General features: G+C 39.9%; 2 protein-coding genes across 4 annotated transcripts in view; both read right to left on the bottom strand.

Annotated features, from left to right (window-relative positions):
• The window catches only part of CENPE (centromere protein E), a 37,807-nt gene extending 25,073 nt beyond the window's left edge, over positions 1–12,734 (bottom strand). For all 3 annotated transcript variants that reach the window (XM_059471021.1, XM_059471024.1, XM_059471022.1), the window contains exons 1-17: positions 12,621–12,734; positions 12,378–12,466; positions 11,439–11,528; positions 11,244–11,362; positions 9,377–9,496; positions 8,409–8,490; positions 8,158–8,225; positions 8,005–8,076; positions 6,462–6,513; positions 5,564–5,651; positions 5,244–5,370; positions 4,476–4,595; positions 3,220–3,378; positions 2,718–2,862; positions 1,649–1,743; positions 1,278–1,334; positions 1,030–1,197 (exon numbers count right to left, since the gene is read on the bottom strand). In XM_059471021.1, coding sequence (XP_059327004.1) covers positions 1,030–1,197; positions 1,278–1,334; positions 1,649–1,743; positions 2,718–2,862; positions 3,220–3,378; positions 4,476–4,595; positions 5,244–5,370; positions 5,564–5,651; positions 6,462–6,513; positions 8,005–8,076; positions 8,158–8,225; positions 8,409–8,490; positions 9,377–9,496; positions 11,244–11,362; positions 11,439–11,528; positions 12,378–12,466; positions 12,621–12,676 — 1,707 coding nt within the window. In that variant the 5' untranslated portion in view covers positions 12,677–12,734. The remainder of the gene's footprint in view (positions 1–1,029; positions 1,198–1,277; positions 1,335–1,648; positions 1,744–2,717; positions 2,863–3,219; positions 3,379–4,475; positions 4,596–5,243; positions 5,371–5,563; positions 5,652–6,461; positions 6,514–8,004; positions 8,077–8,157; positions 8,226–8,408; positions 8,491–9,376; positions 9,497–11,243; positions 11,363–11,438; positions 11,529–12,377; positions 12,467–12,620) is intronic.
• Positions 12,735–13,597: 863 nt separating this feature from the next.
• On the bottom strand, positions 13,598–20,977 carry LOC132072728 (radial spoke head protein 4 homolog A-like). Its single transcript, XM_059471218.1, has 6 exons — positions 20,745–20,977; positions 20,047–20,281; positions 17,002–17,751; positions 15,621–15,759; positions 14,677–14,794; positions 13,598–14,060 (listed from the first exon to the last, which is right to left on the bottom strand). Exons 1-6 carry the CDS (start codon positions 20,975–20,977, stop codon positions 13,841–13,843), a joined length of 1,695 nt encoding a protein of 564 aa, XP_059327201.1. The 3' UTR covers positions 13,598–13,840.
• Positions 20,978–21,709: the final 732 nt, after the last annotated feature.

The raw sequence follows: 21,709 nt of genomic DNA, 5'->3' as shown, positions 1-21,709 counted from the left end.
AAATAGAATCTTAAATACAAGTTAAATGGTAATATTTTATAGAGCAAATTTCTTTAAGATCTGTAAATCACTGTTGGGAACACAATGCAAATAAGCAGTGACATTTTAAAATTGTGGCCTGAAATAAAAATGCAAAAGCATGTAACAAACTTCAGCATTAGTGTCATGATCAGAAGATATTACACAGACTAATGTGCACAAGTCATGTCCAGAAAGGTATCAGGAAAGAAATGGAACAATACATCCATGTCTCAAGACCTCAAGTTACTGGTTTTGTCTGGGGTTCTTTTTGCCATAACTTATTTCACAGTCCAGCCTTTAAGCAGGCAGAAGCTAATACAAGTATCTTAGGCTATAGTATCAGAGCATAAACAATTGGATAAACAAGGAACATCTCTAGTAACCACACAAAGAGTGAAGAGAACTGAAAGTCAGCATTTCCTATATTCTAAGTTATCCAGTAGATAACATCACATTTTTTGTGACTTCCTGGCACAAAATACAATGTTTGCTTTTACTATTGCTATTCTTACTATTGTTTTAAAATAATTTCACGACTAAGCTAAATAATATGTTCAAAGTTAATGCTCATGTAGTTCATGGATTACCAAAATGAACTATCTTGGAATTTAAGACAAGATGTTTCACACAAGAAATATAGGAAATACGGTTCAGCAACCATACCTGAACTTCAAAACAGTTCTAAAATGTATTTAAGCAGCAAGATAACTGCCACACAGAAGTTTAGAGTGAAATTCAGATCACAGATTTATAAAAATAACATATACAAATACACATAAATACATGTTTAACCAGGCTTCAGTATGTAACTCTCCAAAAATTTGTCTGAATTCTACACTCCAAGTAAATCCAGTTTAAATCCTGGGTTCATTCATTCATTCTGTTGCTGAATGTAGCTTATAACACCATCTGTTTGTGAATCAGCATGCAAGGCTATGTACATTGAATGAACTCCAGATAGCATTTGGGCATAGAGGATTTATCTGTCTCTATTTCAATGCACCTTACCTCATGATCTTTTTGTGTTTGCTTTTCCAGTGCTTCAAATTCATCTATTTCTGCTTTTTCCTTCAGTTTCTCTTTCAGTTCATTTATTTCTGACTTCAACTGCTCATTTTCCAGCACTAGATTATCAAAGTTAGCTTGCAGGACGTTGACCTCGTTTACAGCAATATCCTGAAGAAGTGGCACAAGAAACTTCAGAAGCTGTTGCTGCAATACCAGCCTTATTTCTAGAAAATTCAGAACAGACCTACCTTTTCTAGTGCTAATGCTTCACAGAGTTGCACAGATTCTTCAAAGTCTTTCTGGGTCTAGAAAAAGAAACACCCTCAGTTAGCAGATCGACAAGATCAAGCAAGTGGACTATTATATTCCTTGTTGCTTGTCTTTGCACATAGCTAATTCTGTTTAAAGACCAGTGTTGACTGGATCATTTGCCACAAACCCACAGAAGCACAGAACCATCCCACAGCTTCACAGAGATTCCAAGAGACTTTCTAGCCAGTTTCAATAATTCTGCAGACACAGAACACTGCTGTTCTACAGAAGAGTAAGGCTGATATTACTGAGAAGCATGTTAGGCATATGTGAAGTATCAAAAAGTCAAAACAGATTATGATGTTACCCAATTCATGTTAGGACCAGCAATCCAATCTTCTTCTGAAATTTGATCAGGAACCATCAGGCAATGGCTGTCATACCCAGAATTCTCTAAGGTAGCTGAAAAGAAAGATGTATTAACAAAAGTACCAGTAGATTTTAAACTAAGCATCAAAAATTTTCTCCTAAAATAATTTTACCACATTGGAAACAATCATTCAATGGCAAAACCACAGCACACAGAGTAAGATAAGACTTCTGACTCTCATGACTTTCTGTTTTGAAAGGGAACACCACTGAAGTCCAATCCCTACACTCATGTTGACCATCTCATCACGAAGTCTAAATCAAATCCAGAATATATGGTTAAGTACAGACTAGAAGTTTGAGTGTCAAGGAAAGAGCCACTCAACAATACCCTGCAAGATATAAGGAAAAAAAGCACCCCACCCTCATGCAGAAAAAAAAAGCCCAGAACAGTCCACTTACAAGCAAATACATGTTTGACAGGAGAGGTAATAAGGATGTAAGATGTAATTCAGCAACAATACTGCTAAATTGTCCTCTTGTGTACAGTTCAATCTTCTTAGAAAATTTCTTTTCCAATTTTCAGTTCACTCCTTATGAATCCTTGAATTTCTGTCTCAACCTGACTTTTGAGTAATGACTTCCTATTCTTGTTTAGGATTGGGGGATTTTACACACACCTCTCCATTTTTGGGAAAAGAACATGGGTTGAAATGGATAGTCTGTTAAAGAACACTTTCCCAAAATACTAGGGGGTGTGGGGAAGGCTGCATGGCAAGTGTTCATAGACCCTGCCATTTACCTCACAGCTTTCCCTTTTGGTTTAAAGAATTAAAAGCTCAATATCAAGTGAAGTTGGGGTAGCAGAAGCACTTTTCATTGAAAAGTGTACATCAACCCTTGGAGTGTGGTTACTTTGTTTTTTAATTTGCGCTATCAAAGGATCAACTTATTCCCTTGGGGGAATGTAATGCAGTGCTTGCAAAGTTATTTATTGGGAATTCTACAGAAAATGAAATAAAATGGTCTGGGTTGGATAGGACCTCAAAGACCATGTAGTTACTTACAATCCTCCACATCTGGTACTGCTGGCAGAGACAACTTCATTTTCTTTGTTTCAGTTGGCATTGCATTTTCAAAGTCTTCAAAAAAGCTCACGTTTGCCTGGTTTATTTTACCAGGAGCCCAAGTAACTCTTCTTCTTCTCTTGGCCTTTAAAAAAATATTTACAGAAAAAAGGATAAAACCAAACCACTAGGCAGAGAGTAAATGTTGCCTCAGGCTAGCTCTGTATCAGTACCTGTATCACCAGTTAACTAGACAGCATTTTGCCATTTTCTCAAAATTAGTTGGAAAGCAAAAAAGTCCCTGCAGTCTATTCACCACAAGGCAACAATTTAAATTCTGAATTGACAGAATTTAAAAATTAGCCCTTTAAAAATATGAAAAAAGAGTGAAAATTACCCATCATACACTTACTCTTCATCGTCAGTATAAACCTATGTATGTAATGTCACTTTTTGCAAAGTATTTTAGAGTTATCAGGTTAAGATCTGAACAGGTGCTTACTTTAACTTTCTCTTTTGAGGCAAAGGAAGCAGAAGTCACCAGCATCTCAGTTAAGTTTCGTATTCTGTCCTCCTGTACTTTTTGAAGAGAATTTTTTTCTTCCAACAGCTGGGCCAGTTGGTCCTTTTCCATTGCATGAATCTGAGTTTTTGAAGATACCTTCCAAAAAGAGAATAGTAATTACACTGACATCTTAAGAGGAGAAATCACTCCTACAGAAGATACACAATTCCTGATACTTAAAAACAACTACACACATATACTCCTTTAAGTCTAGAAGTCTTTAATCTTTTAGAATGAAAATGACAGTTTAGTCTGTAGTTTAAGTCTACATTTTGACTGTAGACTGAGTATTTAAAAGTGGTCAAAACTCCCAGAAACAACACAGCCTCAGATTTTTCTAGGTATAAAAAGAGCATTCTCCCAAATGTAACTACTACCTGCTATCACAGAAGATAAAAAACATACTCCCAAGTTCATGCTGCAAATTCATTATCATTAAAAATAAGACATAATTGTTCTAAATTTTTTTCTAATGATATTTATAGTTTGCAACAAAAACATTGATTCTTTGATTTAATGCACTAGAACAGTACAGTCAGCACTGTTTTCCTGTGCTTTGTTTTATTATCTGTGGTCTAACAAGACTTGCAAGATTCTTTCGCAGCTCCATAGATTTTTAGAGAAGGAGAAACATCAAAGACTACATAGTTTGGTGAGAAGTTACTATTGTTCATTTTCTAAATGCAACTTCCACCAATACATGACCTAAATTTTGCCAGTGATATTCATGCAGTTGCAACTTTCTGCAACTCAAACTGAAGTTAGACATCAATAAGGAAGGAAATTATATGAAGTTGGGATCTTAGACATTCAATCACTTCTTAGATTAATTAGTTATATGATTTGTTTTGATCATTAATTATATGATTTGTTATTTCTTTTGATCAGTTAAAGTGTGCTATAACGCATCACAAATTTTTATTTCTTAATTATGTTAACCAACTAATTAGATGTAACCAGTTAACAATTCTGTCAGTTGATCTCAATCAGCCTTAGCCTGCACACAGATGTTGACTATCATTAGTTCTTCTAGACTATTCATCACCTATTCAATTTTTATTCTCTCAATAAAAATGGCAAATACCACTTCAAAGAGTTCACCTACTCCAAATTTAACTGGTTTTGGTTTAAAACAGTTAGTCTCCAAATAGCTATCAGTACTAAGGATTGATTTATTTAAGTTTATTACATACTTCCTCCAGCTGCTTTTTCAAGTCCAGAATTTCTTTGCGGTATCTTTTCAGGAGGGCATCATCATCAAGAACTTCATTGACTTTTGGTGTATTCTTCATTCCTTTGGCTGTATTGGCAAACTGGAAGAACAGTCTTTCATGGATAATAGTTGAAGAACAAATATCTAAAAGACTTATTTTGTCCCATATTTCCCAACAGAATTAAAGGGAGAGTTTATTAGATAAAGAGCAACATATAATAGGACACAAGTATTTGAATTAGCTTATTTTTAATGTCTTCTAAGCTTTGAAAAGGTTCAGTTTTCCCTTCTTGATATTAATATCTAAAACGTGAGGCATAACAAGTAAGAGTATCCCAATTTATTTAATAAAAAGCTGAAAAGATCATCAAAAAGGGGGACAATCTTACCTACAGAATGTATACTGTTTATTAACAGTTCAATTCCTGTAGTGCCTAACATCTTGTGCTAGCAAAGACTTCTCTAACTAGGTTTGGAAAAGGCAAATGAGATAAAAGTAGTTATCTCCTGCCTGCAAAGTGAGAGAAGGAGCTTTGAGTTTTGGAAGTTCCAACTTCCAAAAAGCTCTAGGTAGACAACCTAGCACAAGATGATTGGGAAAAGATGCTGTATACAAAAAGTATTTCAAATTCTGAGTTTACAGAAGCCCTTCAAAAGAACCAAGTCATTAAAGATCCAGCAGATTACATTTCCACTCCTTAAACCTGTCTACAATTACTAGTGCTGGAGAAGAGGTGAGAAGCTTTACCTGAAGAGTGCTGAGTGTCTCATCAAAAGAAACAGGAGTAATTGTACAAATAATAACTGTTTTAGCATTTCCTCCAAGGGAGTTCTGCAGAATTCGAGTCAGCTTGCTGTCTCTGTAATTTATGAAGCTAATACAAAAGAGGCAACAACAACAAAAAAAGTTAGATTTCTGCATAAGCATGATAAATACATTTTCTAGAGGTAATAGGTTATGTGAAACAGTTATCTACATAAGGTTATAAAGAAAGGATTTTAATTTAGTTTAAGGTGCTTAGTTTAGCAGCACCTTATCTTATAATAGGTGTACAAACAGTTGCTTACCCAGAGGGGTCATCACAAAGTTTTTTGATAACTTGACCCAGAATGAACAAGCTCCGATTTATATTGCAGCCTTCCTTCAGTCGAACACCTAGGTACCACACATTTTATTAGGACTCTTTTAAATTTATAACAATACTAAGACACATTTGCAACCTGTCAAGCTTTTGTGCTATGTTATGCTCAGAGAGATTGGTTGTCCAAGAGTTAAACCTTAAGTGCCACAATGCACTATTGACCCAGTAGCAGACAGTACCCAATCCTTTATGATAGCCAAATTTTGAAATAAAACAGTAACCAAAAATAAACATTTGGAACTTTTACCTAGTAAGCATCTGAGGCCAAAAGAACTATAATTTTGCTTCCTGTTTCAATTTTGCAAATGCCCACATTTACACATACAACATACCTGACTTAGATACAAGTTTTAGGTTAGTCACTCTGTAAGAGACACTACTACTTGTGTCCCTCTCAGATCACTTTTTTCTGATGAAGGCACTTTTGTGCAGCTTCATGCTGTCACTGTTAACAGGTGAGCTTCCTCTGAACTAAAGAGTGAGCCATCTATTCCCTCTTCACCTTGACACACAGGTCCCTAAAAAGCTTATTGTGATTTTGTTATTACAGGTGCATCTACACTGAGTGATCCCCATTGTATTAGCTCAGTGCAGGACTGTTGCTGGGCCTGCAATTCTAGAAAAGGCATATTACTATTTAACTGTTTGCACTTTACAGCATTTACAGTATTTTCCTGAGTAGATCCTGTCCTACCAAGGGGAAAAGGTCTTATTTATAAACCGTAAATAACATAATAGCACATGGATCAAATAATTTCCTATCATAGTTTCTCATAGGGGTTAATTAACAGACTGTTGTTAGTGGAGCCTCATTTAATACTCACCTTCAGATCCTGTTTGACTAGCTCTTTCACTGCCTGCCAGATCTACCAAGTTCTGCAAATGCATCAAATATTTCACTGGTTAGTTCTGAGGCAATTCACTTTAAATCCTCATAATTCTAAATCTCTGCTAAGAATTTCATAAAGTAAAGTTAACCTTCAAAAAAAGAAAGTAAAGTGTCTGTCATTACTGGAATTAATGCATAGCTACTACACACAACCAATACTTTCAAAGGTACATAAGGGTGTGGAGTAAGTTTGTATGAACTCTATTATTCCACCCCAAATAGTGCTTCAAACTCGCAGTGCAACAAACAACCTCTACCCTTGGTCGCAAAAAGAGAAACAGTTTCTCAATACAGAAGTGTTAACTACTAATCCAGCTGTAGGAATCTTTCATGGGAAAGAGCCTAGGTGAGATGATCTAGTGTCCTGTCCTGAGCTGGCTGTGTGTCTCTCCTTGCCTATCATTGTGGAGATAAGGAAAATAAATGAACTACCAGAGGAAAAGCCTCACTCCAAACCTGGTTAAAAGCCAACTAGAACATTATGGCACTCCATAATAAGCAATTAGCCCTCACTTTAATTTTTGCTTCAGAGGAGTAAAATCCTGTACTAACTCCACTAAGCAGCAGCAGACCAAGAGGGCCAAAATCCCTCTCCCATCACCCCTGTTACTCATGGTTACTGTAAAGTCAGTTGGAACGGAGATGGGGCAGAAGGGCAGAGCAGGAAGAGTAGATACCCTAAGTTATGGTAAGCACAAAAAGTAGGTATTAGTTTGTTGAGATACTGCACAAGCAGTGTTTACACTCAGACCCCAGATCTTTTTCACATGAAGCCAGAACAGAAAGCTCTCTCCACAATGCATGTGATTAACTTAATGCTATTTCCAATTCTGAGTAAGAGTGCTCATCAGATTTTAGCAGGCTCAAACAGTTTCATATTGGTTCCATTCCTGTTGTTTCAGATAATTTTATAAGAATCAAGAAAAGGTTGTAGAAAAGGCTTAACATTACTCTAGATATGTCCAGTGGTACTCCCCCCAGTTTGTGGTATTTCATATACCAAAGAGATGCTAAGAGGGGTTACTGCTGAAAAAAAATGAATCTTTTGGCCGTTGCAGATGTAGGCCATATGTTCTTTTAACAAGAAACTAAATTTGAGGATAAGGGAAGTCTTAAGGTTTCCCATTTTACAGGTTATTTCACTGGACTTGTCAGTGGTCAGAAACAATTGTAGGGAAGATTTATTTAACAAAATGCAAGAGCACTCTGACATAGTCCCTTATGCTCCAAGAAGGTCATAACACATAACACTACCCAATCCAGCATGAGTAATTCTCATGTAGAACTCCCTCTGGTGGGAACATCTGCTCTAGATAATGCCACAGGAGTCTCCCTCTATACTTAAGAAACATCTGTCAGAGTTAACAACAAAGAGCTCTTGTAAGACATTAAGAAGTACCATTAGTCTCTCAAACAAGCAGTAACAGCAAATTCTCTTATTAACCTGTACTCCAAGAAGGTATTAAATAGACATTTACCAAGTGGGAAACCATGACTGCTCCATCACAATTTGCATTTGCAGGGTCACTTCGTTCTCTGCTTTCAATGATCTAGAAATACAATGAAGTGCAATGAAGTTTTTGTTACTTTGAAAACAATAAAACCACTCCCAGTAGTGAAGCAGTTTTTACCATTCTGAAGATAGTGTGAGAACGGCTGCTGTGTTCATTCATTTTTGTTTCTCCATAATGGCGATTTCCTGCCAAAAATCAACATTAGAATACTTCTGCTTATAATCTGATAGACAAAAAGCACAATTTTAAAGCTCTCTGAAAAACTTTGGTTTATGAATATAAAGCCAAAGGGATATCCCATGGTTCTAAGTATACCTGATTAGCCAAAACTTGTTCATGCTATCAGCTGACATGGTCTAAATACTTACTTTCTCCTTTTCTGATCCATTCCATAACTTGTTCTGGGGAAACCACCACTTCTTCAATCAGATCTTCTACATATGTATTCCTCTACAGAATAAGCACAGTAATAAATTTTACTGAACTCCAAAACACACTTCAATACATAAAGTAAACATTACCAGCAATTATTATGGTATTCATTCAACAGCTGAATGTCTTTTTTCTCTAAACACAAGAGATGGGTAAAGTTTAGACTTTGACCAAAATTGTCAAAGGCAATTGTTGTCTAGAGAATCAAACAATAGATTTAGAAAGTTTCCTAAAAACAGAAGGGCTGTGTGAAATATCCTTGTCATTTTCTGAGGGAATTTAGAAGTATATTTCTCAGTAATTCTTATAAGAACATATTTATACAACTGATAAATTTCCCTTCTTCCTATGTTCCAAAACCATGACTATTTAAGGGAGCCAAAGGAAAAAATGCCCCAAAACCCACACCAGCAATTTTTATTTCCTACAAAACCTTACATTATAAAGAAACTGAAGATGGCATTAATACAGATTCTTTTTCTATAGTGATCTTACTGAATAGTTCTAGTCACATGGTTATTCTATGATCACAGCAGTATACCACTTGCTAGATGATACAAAGATGATATTAAAGTAACTCTGTATATCTGTCAGAAACTTGAAACACATAGAGCTTAACTAAACAATTCTTGAGGTTTTACTGTCAAAGTTAAATAAAATATATCATCCTGGAAACCTTGAGGATTAAGTCTACTTTTATAAAGATTTACAAAGATGAATTAGCAGTAGCAAACCCAAAGTCACTGTTGTTATTCTGCTACATCAAATGTTCTTCCGCTAATGCTGAAGATACAATTACACAGTTTGTCCTAGGAAAGTTTTCCACTGGGTGCTTCTGAAGGCTTTTTTTCCAAACTTCTTTTACTCCAAGCAGATCCAGTACTTATACATAACATCCACTTACATTAACATCCTCACGAATTCCCAGGGGCTTCTTTTTCCTATTATCGCAAAGCAAATCAGTAATTGTTTCATTGTAGATTTCCATGTATGAAACCCTTAGCAGGAATTCTCTGTCTGGAATCTAATGTTGAAAGGGGGAAGGAAAAAAAAAAATCAAACAAATTAACAGACTAACTGATGGACATCTTTTAATACAAATATTCTTACATTTGAGTTAAAAGTTTGGATATTGTTTCAGAGACTTCTTTCCCTTCATCCTTGCTATACATTAGCATAAAACAAGACAGAATAATTTTTCTTCTATCTCTCTTTCCAGCTGCATTAATGGTATACCATTTCTAAGGTTATTAAATTAAGATAACTGCCCAACAGAAGCATGACAATAGTTCTCCTACTTAAATGCCATTTCCATAACCAATTTCCTCCTGCTTAGGCTCTTTCCTCTCTGTAAACCTTGTCTTCTCTCTTTGCTTGCTTGGATTTACTTTGCTGCTGCTGCTTCTTCCCCTGCCTCCTTGGTAGAGAATTTTGGAATGAGGAAAGGCTGCACAATGGACTCCAGAAAAATCTTCTTGCCTTTAGTTACTTCTATAAACCCTCTAAGGATACTCTGCACCTCCTTAAAGGAGCAGTGACCATTTCACTTCACTGGTAACAACTACCTGAAACCCTCTAGACAGAAGCAAGCACTCTGCAAATCCTGTTTTAGAAATCACTGTTTTAATGTACACTTTCTCCTTACTTTTATTAATATTGAGCAATTAGCAATTCTTTTGTAAGCCTGAAATAAGTAAATATAGTGTCATAGTCTTCCCACTAAAAAAAAAACAAAAGTCTTTAATTGTTAGTTTTTCAGACTTTTAAAATAGCAGAATAACCACAAAGCTTCACATTATCTTATCTACCACATTAATAAGTGAGTCCCTGTCGGGATCATTGGCGTGTCAGAGTGACGCTGAGAGAAGTTCAAAGTCTCTTTTCCCAGCCCGGTGCTTGAAGGAGTCAGGGCTCTTCATTTCTTGATCTCAAGGTTGTTTATTTTATCTTACATGTAAAAATTTTCTCCTGGCCTGCCCAGGTCAGCTCAGCAAGCCAGCCTAAGGCGCTCTGCCTGCCCCCAGGGTGGTGTTATGTCTTTATACTAAAAACTACGTGTATAATGTTTACAATTGCTTTCCAATGCCCATCACCTATGTTAGACAGTGAGCTTCTACTCTAAACCAATCTGTAAGTGCCAACATCGCTGCAGAAGATGGAGGCCAAGAAGAAGGAGAAAGGCTGGACATACCCATTTCCCTCCATCTTACCTCCTGAACCCCCATACCCAAAAACCCTAAAATCTACTTTTCCACCCTGTGATAACTTCACTGTTATTCTACCTAAACTGTTGTGGCTTGCTGGTCTTCACGTAAGGTTGGTAATTTGCTCCACGGGTCATAATCAAAACCACAGGCATTTTGGGCTCTGTGCCAGGGTCTCTGAGACCCCTGGCAGGGATCTTGGCTGCTCAGGACAGCCAGAGGGATGTCTTGGGTCCTGACAAGTCCATATTTGTATTTGTAATCAGTTTAACATATTTGGAAGGTTAAGGTTCTACTCAAAGTTAATTTTTTGACTCTTCATGTCTCAGAACCCTCCTCAGTTTTGTTCTGATTTGATTTTAACTAATAGAGTCCCCATTAGCTTTTTGTTTGAAAACAAAAGATGAGCCTGGCTCGTCTTTGCCAGGCTGGCAAAGTAACTGCAACATTTAGTCCAATATAAGTTAAGTTCCTTCATAAGCCTCTTGATACTAAAATTAATTTTTATGTAACCATCACAAGTATTACTAGCCCTTTCAGTCACTTCAATTTAATAGAATTGCTCACCTCACAAATAATTTTGAACACATGTTGAATTGCCTTAGGGATAATGCCCACAGAATCTTCATTCCCCATCATTGTGTAAGTCTTCCCTGAAGCAGTCTGTCCATAAGCAAAAATTGTGCCTGGAAAGATAGTTAAGTTTCACTAAGTACCTCTGAAATACATTCCAAAAGTTTTTTGAACAGTTTTAAAACTTACCATTATAGCCTCGCACAGCTGACTGTATAATTGGAACAGCTACACCATCATACAACTGCTGAGTGTTGTCACTTGAGTGAAAGACACGATCTTAAAACAAAAACAAAAAAAAGGATGTGAATCCACGCTATTGCAAGTCAAAACAAGCTGTCATTCAGTATTGCTGACCTCAAATCCAGTACATTTGCATAATCATCTGCAGGTTAGCTCCAATATCAATATCATTGTAGTAGCACTAATGCATGCTTTTAAAATTTAGTTTTAAAATAAATGTTAAACACAAAATAAAAAAAGACACAATGCACAGATAATAGACAAGTAAAAAACCCTAAGAATTAAGAACACAGTTAAACAGTCATCCTATTTAATCCTAAAAGGTTTTGGCTAATTTATCTACAAGGATGGTAAGCCTGACAAGACAGGTTAATTGTTAAACTCCTAGCCTCGGGCATGCTTTTACTGAATCTGTATTTTGGGAAAAATATTTGTAGTGGCTACGTTCATATTAACGAGTAGAGTTGATCAGTAGGAAAAGACTCAAAGGGAGCCAGCTAGTTATGAGGATCCCACATTCACACTAGTCACTTTTGGGACTGTGTTCTCCCATACCCTTCCCCCTAAATGCTCTGGACTAGCCCTTGTTTGGTCCACTTGTCACTGGATTCCAGATCAATAAGATGTGTCCCAAAGCCAATATGGCATGAACCAGAACAGAGAAAGTAAGTTCCATCAGGAAGCTGACCTCAAAAGCACATCCCAGTGCTACCTGCACCAGAAATCCTGCGTGCCCCAATGACCCTCCTTGGGCATTACGAAGCTGGGAAGGTTGGGGGGCATTTCAAGAAGCTCAGGGCATTCACCACAGTCGACACGTTCAAGAGAACAGTAGCAAAGTTCCGCATAAGCATCTTCGTAAAGCAACTGCTTTCACATTCTTACCGTAACTAAATGTTTTGGTACCACTCACGTCGGAAACAGTATTATTCTCACTTCTCCAGTGCAGGGACACTTTATCTGAGGCATTTTCTCTAAAAGAAGAAACATTGTGTTACCTTTATTGGGCGAGGACTCTGCCCCCAAAACGCGGGCCCCTTACCCCGAACCCCTCCGGCCGCCTCCCTGCCCAGCTGTGGGGGACGGCGGCACCCAGGGCTGTGAAGAGAGCCTCCCTTGCCGGCTCACCTGGAGATGAGCGGCCGCACTCGCACGCACACCGTGACGGCGCCCTCGTCCGCCATGCCCGCTCGGGACAGGAGCAGCGGGGCCCGAACAAGAGACGGAGCCGGGAGCGCCCGCCCCAACCGCCGCCGAAGTTTGAACTGCGCCTGCAGCCGCTCCCTATTGGCCGTGAGGGACGCACGCCGTGCGTGGAGCGCACCACTCACACGAGCTGGCGGGGAGGTGCGGGGGGGCGGCCTAGGGAAGCGCGGCCAGGAGCAGACGGGTGAGCAGCCCCCGAGCTCTCCTGAGACACCTTCCCCCCCGCCCCGTCTGCCGGATGGCAGCGGCCGGGGAACCGAACGCTGTCCTCACAGCCAGAGCTGCCGGCCTTTTAAACAGCCCCAGGCTCGGTGACTGCGCTGCCTCCCTGGGCAGTCGTCCCAAGGCTGGGAGTCCTTTCCATTAAGGATTTTTTCCTAATCTACCGTGTGAACCTCCTCTGGTGTAACCTGAGGCTGCTTCCTCTTGTCGCTTGTGACTGAGGGGAAGAGGCCAACCCCCACCTGGCTACACCCTGCCGTCAGGCACTTGTATATAGGGATGAGGTCTCCCCCGAGCCTCCTCTCCTCCAGGCTAAACACCCGCAGCTCCCTAAGCGCTCCTCACGGGACTCGTGCTCCAGACCCTTCCCCGGCTCCACTGCCCTTCTCTGGATGCGATCGAGCATCCCCATGTCTCTTGCAGCGAGGCGCCGAGAACTGAGCCCAGGATTGGAGGTGCAGCCCCCAAAGTCAGTGATGAGTGGTATCACTGCCGTGCACTCAGACCCCAGTGCCTCAACAGGCTGCCCACTGACTCTGAATAGTACGGTTTTACACATAAGAGCGACATTGTCATGGGATTTCAAAAAAGGTTTATTTAAGTAAAATGTATATACGTAATGAAGTGAGGGCTAGAAAAACAGTGTGAACATCTTGTGGGTGGTAGTTCTTTGTTCAAAGCAGCATCATTTTAGGAAGCAGACTATGTTTGCTTAGTCAAACAGAAAAAGCTTTCATGCCAGTGTGGACAGGTTTAGGGGTGGGGAAGGAGAGGAATATAGCTGCAAAGAAAAGCCTACAAAAATCAAAAAAGAAGGTACACTCAAAAATAATTTCTTTTGAGGTCAGCAAAAAAATGACTACGTTATGAAAACTCTTTTTATGTTCAAACTTTTAAAACAATCTGTTTTCTTCCATATTTTAATCATCTTCCCCTTCCTCTTCTTCCTCTTCCTCAGCTTCGGCTAAGGCTTCTTCCTGCGCAGCCTTGAAAGCCAGCTCCTCTTCCACAGTGGGATCTGCTGCCTCAGTGATTCCTGGCTCACTGGGAAATTCTGCTTCTGCTGGTGGGGGCAGTGCAGGAGTGTGGCTTTCTTGATTATATTTGTGACCCCAGCCGAAGTAGATGTTCTCAAATTTCCTGAGAAAGAGAAGTGACAGATCACATGTTCACCCCCTGGCAAAATATTAGCAGAGAGACCATCAGGCATCCTTACTCTGCTGTGCAAGGAGTCACTGTGGTGCAGATATCCTATAGCAGAAGAATTTTAAGCACAGCACCTCTTTTTTTTAACTGCGCTAATGGTTATTAATACATCTTCTGTTTAAAATGATGAAGTGTCACTGCACTGCACTGTAGTACTGTGTACTGGAATGACTGTGTCGTGGAAATCTACATGGAGGTAATAACCACGTGTAGTGCAAGCAAACAAACATTAGAACCACAGAATGCAGCTGGTTTTGTAAAAAGTCCCACAAACACAAGAGTATATGTTTAAATCAAGGACTGTGCTCAAATACTAATTCAGCATTTACATCTGTTAACTTTATGCCAGCCTTTCCAATAATTAATTGTTTTCAGTCTTAAATACCTATTTACTATTGCTGTGCATATTTAAGTGGCCTTCTCCATCAGTCTCTGGAATAGCTGGAACTCAGTTAATGAATTAATAATAAAGTAACTCTGCCTGCATTAGAGAGGCACCTGTGTGTAGCACATACAGTCAGTGTTGTAATCATGTCAGGTGGACTCTCACCTGCCAGATGCAAAGGCATAAGCTCCAGGCCATCGGTTAGACTGCAGGATTGCAATTGAATATTCTGGGATCAGGTTTGTAGAAGCCTGAGCTGTCCAAGCAGGGATGTTTTTCATGCCTGGAGACAGCCAAACACATACTGTCTATGAATAAATGAACTTGATGAGCCTCTACAAAATACTTAAGCCTGAGCTACAAGACTTGCACAGAATTCAAGCAAGGTTTATGTTAAGTTGCACTACAGAAAGAGCCAGAAGTCAGAAACACTAAGTGTAGGCACTATTTTCCAACAGGTGGTTTGCATGAGGGGTAGGTTGCACAGGAATGCTGATAGATCCCCCCACGTACAGAAAAAATTCAGTAGCACTCACCCCTGGGTCTTTTGTCAAGGACTTTCTATCACTAACAGATAAATTGTATAGCTATATTTCACCTTGATTAAAGAATGGAGAGTAGAAAAATAATCAAATATTGATGTAATCTAATATTGAGGCTCCCTTATTCCTGTGATTTGCTGCAGGGATATGTTAAAAGATCTAAATTCTTATAAAAGTAATGTATATCAGTGTATGTGTGTACATATTAATTATTCCATTTACTTACAAATAAACATACATTTTTCTTTTTTCCTAAAAAGATGAGATAAAAATAGCTGAGTGTATTTCATGTAGTAAGCTGTTTTGAACTTGCAATAACATGACAAGTCTAAATTATTTTTTCCTTTTAATCTCAACAAGATGGTTGCCTAGTAAACCTGATTATTTCAGCTTTAATGTCAATACTATTAACCATTTTGCTTTTGATTTGTGAAAGAACGTGTTTACCCTAGAGAGGCAAAGTATATTGCTCCAAGAAGTGTCAGTGTTTAACTTCAAATATTTACTGCTAAATGACAACAATCCTAGTGACTCTCTATCATAAAATTCATATTCCATGAAGAATACCTTCATCTTCAGAGATCAGAGTAAGAAGGGGTTGTCCTGTTTCTTCCTGGCGCTCTTCTTCCTCCTCCTCTTCCTCCTCTTCACCTTCTTCTTCATCTTCCTCTGATTTTTGAGCAGGATTAATCCAAACACAGCGACCCTATAATTGATGTGGAAAAGTAATAAATACATGTAACAATCATTGAAAGAATGCAAGTTAAAACTAGTTAAAACAATTGACTCAGACTCACACACAGTTAAAGAATAGGGAGAAGAAAAATATATATTCCTTAACTGGAATATTGTTAACAAAATATTGTATCCTCTTGGCAGAATGTTCCCCTCATTCATTCCTGCTTACTGTTTGAGAATAACCTTATAGTGCTGTCATCAGCTTTTTGCCATTTTGTATTCTTCAGTTCCTGGCCAGTTTGGTTTATATCCTTGCTAGATTACTAGATACTGCAAATTATGGACTTATTCCTTCTTTTTAAAATATGCCTTGTTATTTGGCTGCCAGTCAGAGGAATGTAACAAAATGTTCTTAAGATTCTACTGCATACTAATTTTATTTTTTACAACTACTGTTTTGCTGGTAGTAAGTTTAAACCTTATTTCCTATAATTTGCTGTTATTTTACACTAGCATTCTTGAATTGGTAGACTGGCCATCAAATCATCCAGCAATAAAAACCAAATTAGTAATACCTCTTTCTAGCACTAGTCTGATAGAACATGCTTTAAAGATTTTTTCATTCAAATGTTTCACAGCAGAAAGTATAAAACAAAAAATTAACCAGAGGAAAACACCATGTAAATTTCATTTAGCATACAACCACAAGCTGTCTGGGTTTTAGCATCCTACCCAACAAAAGAGAATTTTAAACATTTTAATCAAATAAGGATCTCAGAGCAGAACACCTAATACAGAAGATTGCAAGAAATTATTGTTATCTATCAGGGCCTAGCTCCATACTGTTATTTAAAGACAGGCTTCAATCTCAAGCATACATCATTGGAAAAAGTACTAAATCCAGAGGGTTCCTAAATATATATATATATATATATATATATATATATATATATATATATACATACATAAAAATAGATGGTATATGTAAATACATGCAAGATATTTATGTACTATATAACATGTATATATGTTTTATATATATGTGTGTTATATGTTATATAACATATAAAAGTACATGTTTTATGTGTAAGATATTTTGGTATTATATATGATATAAAATGCATTTTCTATATAAAAATCTTTCAATCCAACACCATTTCTGGTGAATAGTTTGCATGTGCAGGTGAGGAGTGTCACTCACACTCTGTTACCCCACAAGCACTGCAGTGTGAGCAGCATCCAAGGCCCACGTGAGCTATGCTGGACACACCTGCTTTAGAATGCCCTTGACATGGTGTGCCCACATGGCCAGGGACTCCACCATTTCAGCCACAGGAGGAGGCTCAAACTCAGGGTTTTCTTCATATGTATCTCCTCCTTCTTCTTCTTCTTCGTCCTCTGGAAACTGGTAAAACCCAGTGGGAGAGACGTGGGTTCCCGCTGAGATTCGCGCTATCTGTGCGCGCAGGTAATTGGCCTCGTTTCCAGGAAAAGGAGGGAAGCTCACAATAGGAGCATCCAAGCGACCAGTGAAGAACTTCTTGATTTGCCTGGCACAGACAATCTGGGCTGGTGTCACTGGAGGCAACTTCACCCAGGGTTTTCCTGGCTCATTACAGACAAAATAGACATATTTATTCGTCCCAGTCCCATTTGCTTCTTTTGGGATCTCAGGTGGGGGTTTATAGGTGGACTTTGGTGGTTCAGGTTCTTTTTCCTTCTGTTCCATTTCTTCCTCACCCTCACCCATCTCTTTCTCTTCTTCTGCAACAGTTTCCTCTTCTTCCTCTTCTCTTTCCTCCTCCTCCTCTTCCCCTTCCCGTAACTGTACTTCAGCGATAATATAGTTCATTTCCAGGCCCAAAATTTTGCCCCAGAAGCGACAGGTCTGGATTGGCTGAACACTAATTAGGTTTTTAAAGGCAAGGAATATGTAATAGCATTCATCTTTGCTCAGGCCAATTCCAGCCTGTTCAAAATAAAAGGCTGTTTCCATCACATTTGGTAGAGCAGGCTCTCCCTAGGAAAGAAGATTCAGAGTTAGATAATTATACTTCACTTTCCTGTAGTGCCACTCATCATGTCAAAGTGCTTTGCAGACATTCATTCACTACTTTTTTTACTATCATTTAGAAAAATTAAAAGTCTTTTAGTGGTAAAGATGAGAAGATGAACGGCAGCTCTTAGAACGCAGGATTTCAAAATTTAAACTCCTAATTACTGCAAAATAAGGAAAGTCAGCATTCTTACACAAGATTTACAAGGGATTCAGTGCTAGGGCATGTCAGCTAAGAGGCCTTTGATGCCTGCAAACGGTGACACTGTGTTGCCTTGTGTTGTAGATAATATAGATTTTATATATTTAGGCACCAGAGCAACAACATTTCTCTGGGGTGAATGTTGCTTGGCATACTGCAGCTTGTGGGATCTCAGCACCTCAGGATGGAGGTGCAGAGAGGCCGAGACCACCCTTGGGGGGCTCGGGAGTCCTGGAATGCTGCCAGAAGTGTCTGGTGGCAGGATTTTGATCCTACACAGGAGACGAGACCTGTATGAGGACTGGTAGGAATTCACTGGGTGTATGGTGAAGGGATAAGTTAGTTAAAGTGTAAAACACAGGGTTTAGGATTTTGGTACAGGGGGGTCTAAAGAAGTAAGATGGAGGAATTGGGGTGTGTCCTGTCCTTCTTCTTCTTCTTCTTGGCCTCCATCTTCTGTGGTGGTGGTGGCACTTTGGGATTGGTTATTACTAAAAGTGCACCGGTTAATAAGGGTAGAAGGTATTGGGGAAAAAATGATAAATATTGTACACGTAACTTCGGGTATAAAGATAAGTGACCGCCCAGGGGCTTGTGCAGTGTGCCCATGGCTGACTTGCTGTGCAGACCTCTGTCGGGCTGAAAGAAAATCTTTTAGATAAACAATTAATAAACACCGAGACCGAGACAAGATCAGAAGTCTCTCCTCGTCCTTTGAAGCGTCAGCTCTTCAAGGCCATCCCTGGGCCTTTCCAGGCCACCTAAACAGCACAGAAAACCTTACAAGTGGCGTCCCTGAGTTATCTCCGGTCGTCAATCAGCCGGGAGAAAAATGAAATCTACACAGCTCCCTGCAGTTTTTAAACTATTGCTCCCTCTGTTATTAAAGTCTATTGTAAGACTCCATCTGGCTTCAGTGGAAGCAGAACTAGGTCAATAATTAAGTATTTCCAGTTGCTGTACCACCCATCTCTCATTTTATGGGGGCAGGTGATCACATAACACAGACAGAGTTATTAGAAGTTGGACATGACAAGGTAGGGAATTTTGAAGAATTAGTACTAGTTTCATATGGAATTTCTCTGGATCTGACAGGTTTCTTATAAACAAGCAAGATTGATAGGATTATGAAAAAATCAGAATTCTTTTCTGAAATACCCTACCTTTTTTCCCATTTTCAGCATCTTATACTGTTAATGTAAGATACATACCAAGCTATGGAAAAAATGAAGGACTATCTCTTGTGTGGCTGGTATTTATACTCTGCAATGGTGATTCATTTGAATATATACTGGTTAACTTCATATGAAAATCAATATCTTGTTAAATGATTTCCCTTGGCTATTATAATTCTTAAATATAGTCTTTTATTTCTCATTATAAGATTTCTCATTTTTCCTTGGGTACAAATGCTTCTGCATATAAGCAACTGAATAATCAAAACTCCTGTTTTAAGAAGTGGCTTTTCAATTGTATTAGTTGTCCATGAAAACCCTATTTTGTTTTAGTTGGAGAAGGACAGGCTGGAACTGCACCAGGAGCTGGAAGAATCACAACATTCTGCATTCTGCTATTTTACAGCAGCAGCAGTGCACAATATTGTCAAAGAATATGTCAATAAGAATATATCTCCAAGAAGAATTACGTTAAAGAATATATCAAGAATTATGGTCACTTTAGGTAAAGAAACCTTCCTTTTATAAAAAGAAATTAACTTGGATGCAATATTCCGTACTGAACTGGCATATGGGAGATGTCACAAACCTTACTTTCTGTTTATCACCTCTAGAACATCTCTGATTATAACAGCTCAGGATATTAGATTTACATCAGGAAAAAATCTCAACTAAGTAAGCAGATGGGTTTTTCTTCAGAACTAGACATGGGATGAGCTCAGCCGAGAAGATGTTACACGGTGCTGTGACTGCAATTATCTGTACGGTCAGGAGAGGCAGCACTGCCGAAGAGCACAACTTCCTTTCTCCTTCCCCTTCACAGCATCTGCCCACCCCTTCCCTGGTATATCTGGTACCTGTTTCACTCTGATAATAACTCACCATTTCTTCATCTAGTTCTTCATGTTCTTCTTCTGCAGCTTCCTTGATGAACAAAGCTTTACACTTTTCTGCAGCTTCAAATGTTGGAGGGATCAGATGTTCGTCTCGAAGAGTGTCCATTTTTTTCCGAAACTGTGCCCACTTCACATCCTGGCTGATAGTCTCAATTATGTCTACTGTATTTGCGGGCTGTTCATCCAGGATCTTGGTCAGTATAGTAGCTAAATGATCATATCTGTCATATAAATGTAAATATTGTTGGCTTACTATGCAAAAGTCTTAGAAAGTTATACTTTTAGTAAAAAAAGTAAAGGCTAATCATCTGGATCTTTGGAGAAATCATTGGAACAGAAGAAAGGGGATCATGGAGCCTTGAGGCAAATTAGGGTTAAAAGTAGTCTGATTATACTTAAGAGCATTCCCATGATCCATTTCTAGTATATACCCCCCCTGTCTATGAGCTGAATCTGAATTTAAACTTATTCTCAATCTTATAAACTTGTTTTTGAACTCTCTAAAAATTCCAATAGGGATTTTGTTTCTGAAAGATGTTGGACACTCGTATGCAAGTATCACTAGTGATGAAATATTGCATGTATAACATTATCCCATTCTATATGTACCTTCCTTTGTCCTTTTACCTTTCTCTCCACTCATAGTTCCTACCCTATTTGATTGTGATCCTTTTTCAGACTTACAAGTTCAGGCCAGATTTTGTGCTGGTCTTCAGTAAATAGGCTTTTGCATTCTTGATCGCCAGCATCCGGGCTTGTGCATCGGGAATCTCATCCTCATACGGGCTGTATCCGGGCTGGTCAAGACCATAACCCGGTTCGTGTGGTTGGTAAGGGCCATGCCCACCATCATAGGCATCTTCAGGGTAGGCACTATGTGGTTCGTGTGAAGGGTCTGGTTCTGGCGACGGATCCATGCTGTGCCGTGCCCCCGGTGCCCTGGGAGCCTTGTCCCGGCGCGTCTCTGGCTGATGGCTGGCGCTGGCACCTGCAGCTGCTCAGCGTCTTGCGCTGCTGGCCCTGGGGGGCCGAGGTGCACACCGGGGCTCGGTGACCGACACCGCGCTTATCGTGCTGTCCGGGGCGGCCGGCACGTCCCCTGCGCTCCTGCGCTCGGTGCAGGTCCTGGGGCGGCTGAGAGATGCTTCCCCTCAGCCCTCGTCTTACCTCCCGCTATTCCCAGGGAGCCGGTCCCGGTTCCCACGTCTGGGGCTCAGGAGGGCGGCAGCCTGGGGCCGCGCTGGGCCGGGTGAGCAGTGTGGGAGCTGTGTCCGGAACACAGGCGGGCTCGCTGCGGCTTCCCGCGGGCCGGCCTGGCCGGGGGCTCGCTGAGGGCCCGGGGTGCGGCCCGGCCCGGCCCGGGGACTCCGCGCGGCCCCTCAGCGGCAACGGCGGCGGCGGGCGGGGCGTCACCGGGGGAACGCGGCCGCAGGCAGGGAGGGCAGCCCGGTGACCCGCCCCAGCTGCCGCGCCCCTTGCCAGAGCGCTTTTGAGCCCTTCTTCGCTACTTTCACCGGGACCCACGGGGTGATGGCGAAAGGAAGGTGCTTGAGCCTGGTCTGTACGCGGTTCTAAGCAACCTGGTATAGTGAATGGCGCCCCTGCTTATGGCATCAGGTGAGAAGTAGGTGATGGCTAATGTCCCTTCC

The sequence above is a fragment of the Ammospiza nelsoni genome, chromosome 4 (assembly GCF_027579445.1).
Source record: "Ammospiza nelsoni isolate bAmmNel1 chromosome 4, bAmmNel1.pri, whole genome shotgun sequence".
Taxonomy (NCBI): domain Eukaryota; kingdom Metazoa; phylum Chordata; class Aves; order Passeriformes; family Passerellidae; genus Ammospiza; species Ammospiza nelsoni.
Note: the sequence above shows the minus strand (reverse complement) of the source record. Positions and strands in the feature narration are given on the sequence as shown.

What these genes read in the sequence shown, in the direction of transcription:
- LOC132072728 (XM_059471218.1), bottom strand. Translation starts at nt 20,977, where the DNA reads ATGGATCCGTCGCCAGAACCAGACCCTTCACACGAACCACATAGTGCC. An exon ending in TCAAGGGCATTCTAAAGCAG is followed by an intron (nt 15,760 to 17,001) that starts GTGTGTCCAGCA and finishes CATCAATTATAG; the next exon opens with GGTCGCTGTGTTTGGATTAA. An exon ending in TATGCCTTTGCATCTGGCAG is followed by an intron (nt 14,061 to 14,676) that starts GTGAGAGTCCAC and finishes TCTCTTTCTCAG; the next exon opens with GAAATTTGAGAACATCTACT.